This window comes from Littorina saxatilis, linkage group LG8 (genome assembly GCF_037325665.1).
Source record: "Littorina saxatilis isolate snail1 linkage group LG8, US_GU_Lsax_2.0, whole genome shotgun sequence".
NCBI classification, from domain to species: Eukaryota; Metazoa; Mollusca; class Gastropoda; order Littorinimorpha; family Littorinidae; genus Littorina; species Littorina saxatilis.
The window spans coordinates 21,467,135-21,480,798 of NC_090252.1; the positions used below are offsets into that span (position 1 = coordinate 21,467,135).

The window sequence follows — 13,664 nt, forward strand, 5'->3', positions numbered from 1 at the left end:
GAGGAGGCACTGTCACGCTTTCATTTTTAAACCAAATTGGTTGAAATTTTGGTCAAGTAATCTTCGACGACGCCCGGACTTTGGTATTGCATTTCAGCTTGGAGGCTTACAAACTAATTAATGAGTTTGCTCATTAAATTTGTCATTAAAATCGATTTTTTGCAAACAGATTTAAAACTGATTGCATCGTATTCTTAATGACATTCTGAACCTAAAATTATATACATATGTCATGTTTACTCTTAAAATGTGATCACAATTAACAAAAATAGATTAATTAGTCTAACAATTAAAATTTAAGAAATCGATCCAAAAAGGATTTCATCTTATTCTTTATCGTTTCTTGATTCAAAAAACATATAGATATGATAGGTTGTATTCAAAACAAGGTCAGAAAGTTAACACGAATACAGAAAAGCGCGCTTTCCTGCTTAGCACAATACGCTACCGCGCTATTCTGGCGTGTGCATATCACTGCGTTTTGCACGTGGGAGGTGAGCGATTTCCTTCTCGCGAGGATTGACGAAGCTGTACTGTCTTGGTGAAAAAAAATACAGTGCGTTCAGTTTCATTCCGTGAGTTCGACAGCTTGACTAAATGTAGTAATTTCGCCTTACGCGACTTGTTTCTTCTTTTCTTCAAATGCAGTTATATTATGTGGCCTTTTAAAATAAACAAGAGTATCCAATCTGTCTGGGATTTTTGGCAATTAAAAACAAGTCGCGTAAGGCGAAAATACAATATTTAGTCAAGTAGCTGTCGAACTCACAGAATGAAACTGAACGCAATGCCATTTTTCAGCAAGACCGTATACTCGTAGCATCGTCAGTCCACCGCTCATGGCAAAGGCAGTGAAATTGACAAGAAGAGCGGGGTAGTAGTTGCGCTAAGAAGGATAGCACGCTTTTCTGTACCTCTCTTTGTTTTAACTTTCTGAGCGTGTTTTTAATCCAAACATATCATATCTATATGTTTTTGGAATCAGGAACCGACAAGGAATAAGATGAAAGTGTTTTTAAATTGATTTGGACAATTTAATTTTGATAATAATTTTTATATATTTAATTTTCAGAGCTTGTTTATAATCCGAATATAACATATTTATATGTTTTTGGAATCAGCAAATGATGGAGAATAAGATAAACGTAAATTTGGATCGTTTTATAAATTTGTATTTTTTTTTACAATTTTCAGATTTTTAATGACCAAAGTCATTAAATAATTTTTAAGCCACCAAGCTGAAATGCAATACCGAAGTCCGGGCTTCGTCGAAGATTACTTGACCAAAATTTCAACCAATTTGGTTGAAAAATGAGGGCGTGACAGTGCCGCCTCAACTTTCACGAAAAGCCGGATATGACGTCATCAAAGACATTTATCAAAAAAATGAAAAAAAACGTTCGGGGATTTCATACCCAGGAACTCTCATGTCAAATTTCATAAAGATCGGTCAAGTAGTTCAGTCTGAATCGCTCTACACACACACACAGACACACACACACACACACACACACACACACACACACACACACGCACACACACCATACACCACGACCCTCGTTTCGATTCCCCCTCGATGTTAAAATATTTAGTCAAAACTTGACTAAATATAAAAAACCACGCTTGGCTGCAGTATTGTTTTGTTCTTGTTTTTCTTTTGGGGATCATGGCCGTTCAGGTAAATGTTTTCAACAAAATAATGGTGATGGAAAATGTACGATAAAGTGTAAAATATACATTAATCAGATGTGTGCTTTAAAACAAGGATAAACACGGTACCTAATTCAGGAACGAGAAAGGTGAAAGTAGCGAAGGAGAGGACACTCATAACTCTTGAAACATTGCCAAGAGATCGATTAAAACACAAGCGACTGTGCCAGTAACAATCACGGACGGGTTCATCTTCTTTTTCTTTGTTCTTGGGCTGAGATATTCACTCATGTATTTTGCACGAGTGTGAGACCGTTTTTAACCCGCCATTTCGGCAGCATACGCCGTTTTTTTTGGGAAGCATGCTGGGTATTTTCGTGTTTCTATAACCCACCGAACGCTGACATGGATTATGGGATCTTTTCCATGCGCAATTGGTCTTGTGCTTGGGTGTAAGCACGAAGAGGGATACGACCACAAGCGGGTCTGTGCATACGTTGACCTGGGAGATCGGACACAATCTCTACCCTTAACCCATCAGGCGGCCGCGGCCTGGATTTGAACTCACGACCTTCCGATCACAAGGCCGATGTCTTATCCACTGGACAGGTTCAAACGCTAACAATGAACAACACAAAAGTTTACCCTGAGATATCATGACGCCGTAGACTCTGTAATGAGCACCTGGTGTTACCTCTCCCTCGGAAGGATCTGACAGAGTGACGATGAAGAAATTGATGGTCTGTTCTCCAGGGAAAGGGGCTTTCTGCGGTATGCAATCATTGTTGATGTTGTTTGTAAGTTCCGGTCGTTTATTTACCGTGTGATACGGTTTGGTAGCATGGACTGAGTGGTAGGTCACTGGCTTTCGTAATGCCACATTGTGCCGGGTTACTTGAGCAGCTAGAAACGCAAGTAAGAAATGCATGAATGGACTTTCACCCAAGCAAAGCAGCATATCTTTGACTCTCGAATAGAGCTTTCATTGACCTTGTCCTTATACATGATTTGTTTGAGTTGGACGTGGGGCAGGGTATATCGGAAATGTCGATTCTCTATTTTATAGTGAGGACGTAGGTGGATGCCCGGTCGTTGTTTGTTTGCATCAGAATGACACTTCCACATGCACATTATCCAACAACTAATCACACACACACACACACAATCTATAGCTATGCATTCGCGCACACGCGCGAGCTAAAGTTGCTTTTCTAGTTACATTTCCAAAACGAACATTTTTATCTGGATCTGGGGTATACACATACTGCAAATAGACATTCTACGGAAAATATGTTTCGGTGAGTTCCGATTCCTCCACATCCCCCCTGCCCCCACGCCCTCCCTCAGCTAGCGTTACCAACTGACCCTTTGATCGTCTAAAGTGTCGCAAGTTTATTGCAATATCATCTACCGAGAATTTCCCATGTTCCTCAGAAGCGATTGTAAAAACTAGTTCCATGTAACCAAAGCTATGGTATAACTCAAACCACTGTAGACTTGGACATCCCCCCGCGGGTTAGGGGGAAGAATTGACCCGATGCTCCCCAGCATGTCGTAAGAGGCGACTAACGGATTATGTTTCTCTTTTTACCCTTGTTAAGTGTTTCTTGTATAGAATATAGTCAATTTTTGTAAAGATTTTAGTCAAGCAGTATGTAAGAAATGTTAAGTCCTTTGTACTGGAAACTTGCATTCTCCCAGTAAGGTAATACTACGTTGCAAGCCCCCTGGAGCAAATTTTTGATTAGTGCTTTTGTGAACAAGAAACAATTGACAAGTGGCTCTATCCCATCTCCCCCCTTTCCCCGTCGCGATATAACCTTCGTGGTTGAAAACGACGTTAAACACCAAATAAAGAAAGAAAGAAAGAAAGACAAACACACTTACACTTCGTCCAGAAGACGCTTTTGATGTTGTTCTCTGCACAGGATAGAAATGAAAATCAACTCATTCCATGAGTGCATGTTAAAGAAAACAGCATACACACAGACAGACAGACAGACGGATACATAAAGAAAGACACAATGCATGTAAGTGCGGCTTCTTTGGTAATTCTGACTATAGTATAGGGACAACGCGAACACAGATGGTTTTTTTTGGTCTTGTTTTATTTCCTTCTTTTGTTGATCTGCGTCCGGTGAAAACTGCACAAAAAAGGGAACGTAAACAGAGAGCAAACAATAAAACAAACGAGAACGATAGAGCAAGAAGGAGAGAAAACTAGAAAGCGAAGCAGAAATGAGAAAGACAGAAACACTGAACAGAGAAAGAAGGAGACAGAACTAGAGAACAGCAGACAGTGAACACCAGAGGATACAGAGACAAAAAAGGTGCTCAGGAAAGATAAAGAGCAAAGGTGCATGCAAATCTTATATTTGGCGTCGGAAAAAACACACAAAAAAGCCGCTGAGGGCGAAACGAATATGACGACTAAAAACGTGACGTTTTATAATGACGTAAAAACTGGACTGACGACACGCTGACTTTGTACCACAACCACGCAAAAGAAAATGATATTCACGCGAACATACACAATGAAATGAAAGTACGGCAATGAAATAACTGGGGACAGAACAAAGAACAAACAAGGGTGGAAACTATAAGGGCTCACAAGTCAAGTCACTAAAGGGAAGGACAGAGCTCTTACAGTCTATCTCTCAGTGCACTGAGAGAACAACAAGGCTTAATTGAGGAAGATAAGGGAAGTAGGGGAATCAGCAGGTAAAGCACAAGAACTGGTTAAAGGTGACTACTTGACAAACGATTTAACAGCACAAACGGCGGCCCACGGACTATATATTACGACACACAGAAACAAAGAGAATCGTAAACAAAGTGAAAGAAAACCAGCCCACACACAGGTGCAAGAACAATGCATGTAAAAGAAAAATCTGCATACACACAGGCAGCCAGATACAGAGAGACAGACAGACCTGGACAGACAGACCCAGACACAACAGAGACAGACAGATCTAGACAGACAGACCCAGACACAACAGAGACAGACAGACCTGGACAGACAGACCCAGACACAACAGAGACAGACAGATCTAGATAGACAGACCCAGACACAGAGAGACAGACAGACCTAGACAGACAGACCCAGACACAACAGAGACAGACAGACCCAGACACAACAGAGACAGACAGACCTAGACACAACAGAGACAGACAGACCTGGACAGACAGACCCAGACACAACAGAGACAGACAGATCTAGACAGACAGACCCAGACACAACAGAGACAGACAGACCCAGACACAACAGAGACAGACAGACCCAGACACAACAGAGACAGACAGACCTGGACAGACAGACCCAGACACAACAGAGACAGACAGACCTAGACAGACAGACCCAGACACAACAGAGACAGACAGACCTGGACAGACAGACCCAGACACAACAGAGACAGACAGACCTAGACAGACAGACCCAGACACAACAGAGACAGACAGACCCAGACACAACAGAGACGGACAGACCTAGACAGACAGACCCAGACACAACAGAGACAGACAGACCCAGACACAACAGAGACAGACAGACCTGGACAGACAAACCCAGACACAACAGAGACAGACAGACCTAGACAGACAGACCCAGACACAACAGAGACAGACAGACCCAGACACAACAGAGACAGACAGACCCAGACACAACAGAGACAGGCAGACCCAGACACAACAGAGACAGACAGACCTAGACACAACAGAGACAGACAGACCCAGACACAACAGAGACAGACAGACCTGGACACAACAGAGACAGACAGACCTAGACAGGCAGACCCAGACACAACAGAGACAGACAGACCCAGACACAACAGAGACAGACAGACCCAGACACAACAGAGACAGACAGACCTGGACACAACAGAGACAGACAGACCTGGACACAACAGAGACAGACAGACCTAGACAGGCAGACCCAGACACAACAGAGACAGACAGACCTAGACAGACAGACCCAGACACAACAGAGACAGACAGACCCAGACACAACAGAGACAGACAGACCCAGACACAACAGAGACAGACAGACCCAGACACAACAGAGACAGACAAACCCAGACACAACAGAGACAGACAGACCTAGACAGGCAGACCCAGACACAACAGAGACAGACAGACCCAGACACAACAGAGTCAGACAGACCCAGACACAACAGAGACAGACAAACCCAGACACAACAGAGACAGACAGACCTAGACAGGCAGACCCAGACACAACAGAGACAGACAGACCTAGACACAACAGAGACAGACAGACCCAGACACAACAGAGACAGACAGACCCAGACACAACAGAGAAAGACAAACCCAGACACAACAGAGACAGACAGACCCAGACACAACAGAGACAGACAGACCCAGACACAACAGAGACAGACAGACCTAGAGAGGCAGACCCAGACACAACAGAGACAGACAGACCCAGACACAACAGAGACAGACAGACCCAGACACAACAGAGACAGACAGACCCAGACACAACAGAGACAGACAGACCCAGACACAACAGAGACAGACAGACCCAGACACAACAGAGACAGACAGACCCAGACACAACAGAGACAGACAAACCTAGACACAACAGAGACAGACAGACCCAGACACAACAGAGACAGACAGACCCAGATACAACAGAGACAGACAGACCCAGACACAACAGAGACAGACAGACCCAGACACAACAGAGACAGACAGACCCAGACACAACAGAGACAGACAGACCCAGACACAACAGAGACAGACAAACCTAGACACAACAGAGACAGACAAACCTAGACACAACAGAGACAGACAGACCCAGACACAACAGAGACAGACCCAGACACAACAGAGACAGACAGACCTAGACAGGCAGACCCAGACACAACAGAGACAGACAGACCCAGACACAACAGAGACAGACAGACCTAGACAGACAGACCCAGACACAACAGAGACAGACAGACCCAGACACAACAGAGACAGACAGACCTGGACAGACAAACCCAGACACAACAGAGACAGACAGACCTAGACAGACAGACCCAGACACAACAGAGACAGACAGACCCAGACACAACAGAGACAGACAGACCCAGACACAACAGAGACAGACATACCTAGACACAACAGAGACAGACAGACGCAGACACAACAGAGACAGACCCAGACACAACAGAGACAGACAGACCCAGACACAACAGAGACAGACAAACCTAGACACAACAGAGACAGACAGACCTAGACAGGCAGACCCAGACACAACAGAGACAGACAGACCCAGACACAACAGAGACAGACAGACCTAGACAGACAGACCCAGACACAACAGAGACAGACAGACCCAGACACAACAGAGACAGACAGACCTGGACAGACAAACCCAGACACAACAGAGACAGACAGACCTAGACAGACAGACCCAGACACAACAGAGACAGACAGACCCAGACACAACAGAGACAGACAGACCCAGACACAACAGAGACAGGCAGACCCAGACACAACAGAGACAGACAGACCCAGACACAACAGAGACAGACAGACCCAGACACAACAGAGACAGACAGACCTGGACACAACAGAGACAGACAGACCTAGACAGGCAGACCCAGACACAACAGAGACAGACAGACCCAGACACAACAGAGACAGACAGACCCAGACACAACAGAGACAGACAGACCTGGACACAACAGAGACAGACATACCTAGACAGGCAGACCCAGACACAACAGAGACAGACAGACCTAGACAGACAGACCCAGACACAACAGAGACAGACAGACCCAGACACAACAGAGACAGACAGACCCAGACACAACAGAGACAGACAGACCCAGACACAACAGAGACAGACAGACCCAGACACAACAGAGACAGACAGACCCAGACACAACAGAGACAGACAAACCCAGACACAACAGAGACAGACAGACCTAGACAGGCAGACCCAGACACAACAGAGACAGACAGACCCAGACACAACAGAGTCAGACAGACCCAGACACAACAGAGACAGACAAACCCAGACACAACAGAGACAGACAGACCTAGACAGGCAGACCCAGACACAACAGAGACAGACAGACCTAGACACAACAGAGACAGACAGACCCAGACACAACAGAGACAGACAGACCCAGACACAACAGAGACAGACAAACCCAGACACAACAGAGACAGACAGACCCAGACACAACAGAGACAGACAGACCCAGACACAACAGAGACAGACAGACCTAGACAGGCAGACCCAGACACAACAGAGACAGACAGACCCAGACACAACAGAGACAGACAGACCCAGACACAACAGAGACAGACAGACCCAGACACAACAGAGACAGACAGACCCAGACACAACAGAGACAGACAGACCCAGACACAACAGAGACAGACAGACCCAGACACAACAGAGACAGACAGACCCAGACACAACAGAGACAGACAGACCTAGACACAACAGAGACAGACAGACCCAGATACAACAGAGACAGACAGACCCAGACACAACAGAGACAGATAGACCCAGACACAACAGAGACAGACAGACCCAGACACAACAGAGACAGACAGACCCAGACACAACAGAGACAGACAAACCTAGACACAACAGAGACAGACAGACCCAGACACAACAGAGACAGACCCAGACACAACAGAGACAGACAGACCCAGACACAACAGAGACAGACAAACCTAGACACAACAGAGACAGACAGACCTAGACAGGCAGACCCAGACACAACAGAGACAGACAGACCCAGACACAACAGAGACAGACAGACCCAGACACAACAGAGACAGACAGACCGGGACACAACAGAGACAGACAGACCCAGACACAACAGAGACAGACAGACCCAGACACAACAGAGACAGACAAACCTAGACACAACAGAGACAGACAGACCTAGACAGGCAGACCCAGACACAACAGAGACAGACAGACCCAGACACAACAGAGACAGACAGACCCAGACACAACAGAGACAGACAAACCTAGACACAACAGAGACAGACAGACCTAGACAGGCAGACCCAGACACAACAGAGACAGACAGACCCAGACACAACAGAGACAGACAGACCCAGACACAACAGAGACAGACAAACCCAGACACAACAGAGACAGACAGACCTGGACACAACAGAGACAGACAGACCCAGACACAACAGAGACAGACAGACCCAGACACAACAGAGACAGACAGACCCAGACACAACAGAGACAGACAGACCCAGACACAACAGAGACAGACAGACCCAGACACAACAGAGACAGACAGACCCAGACACAACAGAGACAGACAGACCCAGACACAACAGAGACAGACAGACCCAGACACAACAGAGACAGACAAACCTAGACACAACAGAGACAGACAGACCCAGACACAACAGAGACAGACAGACCCAGATACAACAGAGACAGACAGACCCAGACACAACAGAGACAGACAGACCCAGACACAACAGAGACAGACAGACCCAGACACAACAGAGACAGACAGACCCAGACACAACAGAGACAGACAAACCTAGACACAACAGAGACAGACAAACCTAGACACAACAGAGACAGACAGACCCAGACACAACAGAGACAGACCCAGACACAACAGAGACAGACAGACCTAGACAGACAGACCCAGACACAACAGAGACAGACAGACCCAGACACAACAGAGACAGACAGACCTAGACAGACAGACCCAGACACAACAGAGACAGACAGACCCAGACACAACAGAGACAGACAGACCTGGACAGACAAACCCAGACACAACAGAGACAGACAGACCTAGACAGACAGACCCAGACACAACAGAGACAGACAGACCCAGACACAACAGAGACAGACAGACCCAGACACAACAGAGACAGACAAACCTAGACACAACAGAGACAGACAGACCCAGACACAACAGAGACAGACCCAGACACAACAGAGACAGACAGACCCAGACACAACAGAGACAGACAAACCTAGACACAACAGAGACAGACAGACCTAGACAGACAGACCCAGACACAACAGAGACAGACAGACCCAGACACAACAGAGACAGACAGACCTAGACAGACAGACCCAGACACAACAGAGACAGACAGACCCAGACACAACAGAGACAGACAGACCTGGACAGACAAACCCAGACACAACAGAGACAGACAGACCTAGACAGACAGACCCAGACACAACAGAGACAGACAGACCCAGACACAACAGAGACAGACAGACCCAGACACAACAGAGACAGGCAGACCCAGACACAACAGAGACAGACAGACCCAGACACAACAGAGACAGACAGACCCAGACACAACAGAGACAGACAGACCTGGACACAACAGAGACAGACAGACCTAGACAGGCAGACCCAGACACAACAGAGACAGACAGACCCAGACACAACAGAGACAGACAGACCCAGACACAACAGAGACAGACAGACCTGGACACAACAGAGACAGACATACCTAGACAGGCAGACCCAGACACAACAGAGACAGACAGACCTAGACAGACAGACCCAGACACAACAGAGACAGACAGACCCAGACACAACAGAGACAGACAGACCCAGACACAACAGAGACAGACAGACCCAGACACAACAGAGACAGACAGACCCAGACACAACAGAGACAGACAGACCCAGACACAACAGAGACAGACAAACCCAGACACAACAGAGACAGACAGACCTAGACAGGCAGACCCAGACACAACAGAGACAGACAGACCCAGACACAACAGAGTCAGACAGACCCAGACACAACAGAGACAGACAAACCCAGACACAACAGAGACAGACAGACCTAGACAGGCAGACCCAGACACAACAGAGACAGACAGACCTAGACACAACAGAGACAGACAGACCCAGACACAACAGAGACAGACAGACCCAGACACAACAGAGACAGACAAACCCAGACACAACAGAGACAGACAGACCCAGACACAACAGAGACAGACAGACCCAGACACAACAGAGACAGACAGACCTAGACAGGCAGACCCAGACACAACAGAGACAGACAGACCCAGACACAACAGAGACAGACAGACCCAGACACAACAGAGACAGACAGACCCAGACACAACAGAGACAGACAGACCCAGACACAACAGAGACAGACAGACCCAGACACAACAGAGACAGACAGACCCAGACACAACAGAGACAGACAGACCCAGACACAACAGAGACAGACAGACCTAGACACAACAGAGACAGACAGACCCAGATACAACAGAGACAGACAGACCCAGACACAACAGAGACAGATAGACCCAGACACAACAGAGACAGACAGACCCAGACACAACAGAGACAGACAGACCCAGACACAACAGAGACAGACAAACCTAGACACAACAGAGACAGACAGACCCAGACACAACAGAGACAGACCCAGACACAACAGAGACAGACAGACCCAGACACAACAGAGACAGACAAACCTAGACACAACAGAGACAGACAGACCTAGACAGGCAGACCCAGACACAACAGAGACAGACAGACCCAGACACAACAGAGACAGACAGACCCAGACACAACAGAGACAGACAGACCGGGACACAACAGAGACAGACAGACCCAGACACAACAGAGACAGACAGACCCAGACACAACAGAGACAGACAAACCTAGACACAACAGAGACAGACAGACCTAGACAGGCAGACCCAGACACAACAGAGACAGACAGACCCAGACACAACAGAGACAGACAGACCCAGACACAACAGAGACAGACAAACCTAGACACAACAGAGACAGACAGACCTAGACAGGCAGACCCAGACACAACAGAGACAGACAGACCCAGACACAACAGAGACAGACAGACCCAGACACAACAGAGACAGACAAACCCAGACACAACAGAGACAGACAGACCCAGACACAACAGAGACAGACAGACCTAGACAGGCAGACCTAGACACAACAGAGACAGACAGACCCAGACACAACAGAGACAGACAGACCTGGACAGACAGACCCAAACACAACAGAGACAGACAGACCTAGACAGGCAGACCCAGACACAACAGAGACAGACAGACCCGGACACAACAGAGGCAGACAGACCTAGACAGACAGACCCAGACACAACAGAGACAGACAGACCTAGACAGACAGGCAGAGGTGAAGTGCGCGTGACGAAAGGAGAATATATCGCTACACTGGAGTTCACCAGCAGATTAAACACTCTGCCCACTAGATTGCTTTAGTTTGAACATGTGATACAACTTTTTTTCCATTCTGATTACTACTCATAAATATGTTTACATGCTACTTTATGTTGCTCTTTATATCTAAACAATGAAAGACCATGCACGTACATGGCCTCTCTCTCTCTCTCTCTCTCTCTCTCTCTCTCTCTCTCTCTCTCTCTCTCTCTCTCTCTCTCTCTCTCTCTCTCTCTCTCTCTCTCTCTCTCTCTCTTGTTTGAGCTTTGTTTCATGACTGCCGACAAACGCAGTTTCTCACCCGCCAAGTTGATCAGCACCTGAACCTCACATAAACCAAGACCCGGTGAGTTCTTTGAGACTTTGACATAACGGCCAGTGGTAGGAGGTTTAACATCAAACTTGTACGTGTAGGCTGCCAGATTTTCCTGGGCTGTACCAACGTCTGCGATGGATTTGCTGAACTCTTTGTGAGATCCGTCTTCGCTTTTATACACCTCGACAACAATGTCCTGAGGCCGTATAACTCCAGAGAATTCGGTTTTATCTTGTAATGAGACACAGAAAATTTGAGATCAGAGCCGCTTGTTCGGTCTCTAGTTTAAAGAGGTAGGGGGAGACATGAAGGTCAGAAATCTGCGCTTTATTCAAGAATTAGGGTTAACCCTAAGCCTACAATGTGAAACCAAAAATGTGTGCTGACAAAAATCTGAGAAAATAAACTGCTAACGAAAATCAAGAATCAAACAAAGTGAAGCCTACGTCTGCAATAAAGGGATGTGAAGCAGTTACAGTTGTCGGGCTTGCATACATGCAAACACAACAAGAAAAACTCTGTGTGATGTATTTACACATCATGCTGCTCTTCATTCAGCAGAGTCTTCTATTCTATCAATTCAGCAGAGAATGCAGCTCGTCTCAAAGTCAGCAAGTGCATACAACAAGATAAACAACAACCTAACAAACACGCTGACAAATACACTTCCGTACTCGCCCCCCCCCCCCCCCCCCCTATGTACACTTCAACTTCATTTTTTTGAAATCTTACTTTCATGTATGAAGGTCAAAACGAGAGCCCAAACGTGAAAGTCTTCCATCAGATCCAGTTTCCACCAAGGCGTTTGATCAGAGCCAGCCATCACAGCACAGGATTTGCCGTCGATATCGACCCATGACCATCCATCAACAGCAAGATGAGGCCCGAAGTACGCGTTGTCGTTCCCATAGAGGCTACTCTGTGTAGCAGTCTTTCTTAAGAGCGCGATGTTCTTGAACACACCGCCAGCCACCTCTGAAGACGGTTACAAAATGGCCCTCAGGCGTGAGGAGATGCGTGCATTGTACAGTGGGCGGCAAAAGAAACTCAACTCATTCGCGCCCACTGTCGCCGACCATGCATTTTACGATTTGATCACCCTCTGTACCGTTTTATCGATTAGCAACTAACAGTATGAGTTACAGTTGAGCGAAATGTACCCGTTAGCATACAGTTTCACTTTAAGTATTAATTATTGGTATACAAAACAACATGTACCGAAATGTTCTTTGCTCCCCCAAAAATGAACGACCCCCAAGCAACTGAGTGGCGTCCCCTGATGTCAAACGACTCAAAGTGACACGTTCGTTCCCCCTTTCGCCAAAAAATAAAGTTGGCATGTTATTTCTCGCAATGTACCTGCATTCATCTGGGAGGTTGGTGCTATGATTACATGGAAAGAATGTTTTGAAGCCTTCGCGTGTTCTGTTTACATCGTAGTTGTCTTGAAATATGCGAAAACCGTTCATTTCAGTCCTGAACTGATGGTGT

At 46.6% G+C, this 13,664-nt stretch overlaps 1 protein-coding gene and 1 long non-coding RNA gene across 2 annotated transcripts in view; both read right to left on the reverse strand.

The window, feature by feature from the left end:
- The window catches only part of LOC138974553 (uncharacterized), a 94,249-nt gene extending 81,534 nt beyond the window's left edge, over positions 1 to 12,715 (reverse strand). Inside the window, exons 1-4 of the mRNA XM_070347270.1 lie at positions 12,709 to 12,715; positions 12,159 to 12,404; positions 3,538 to 3,570; positions 2,296 to 2,553 (exon numbers count right to left, since the gene is read on the reverse strand). Coding sequence (XP_070203371.1) covers positions 2,296 to 2,553; positions 3,538 to 3,570; positions 12,159 to 12,404; positions 12,709 to 12,715 — 544 coding nt within the window. The remainder of the gene's footprint in view (positions 1 to 2,295; positions 2,554 to 3,537; positions 3,571 to 12,158; positions 12,405 to 12,708) is intronic.
- A 210-nt stretch (positions 12,716 to 12,925) lies between these two features.
- Positions 12,926 to 13,664, reverse strand: part of LOC138972226 (uncharacterized) — a 9,100-nt gene continuing 8,361 nt past the window's right edge. Inside the window, exon 3 of the long non-coding RNA XR_011457503.1 lies at positions 12,926 to 13,148. This is a non-coding gene — a long non-coding RNA (uncharacterized lncRNA). The remainder of the gene's footprint in view (positions 13,149 to 13,664) is intronic.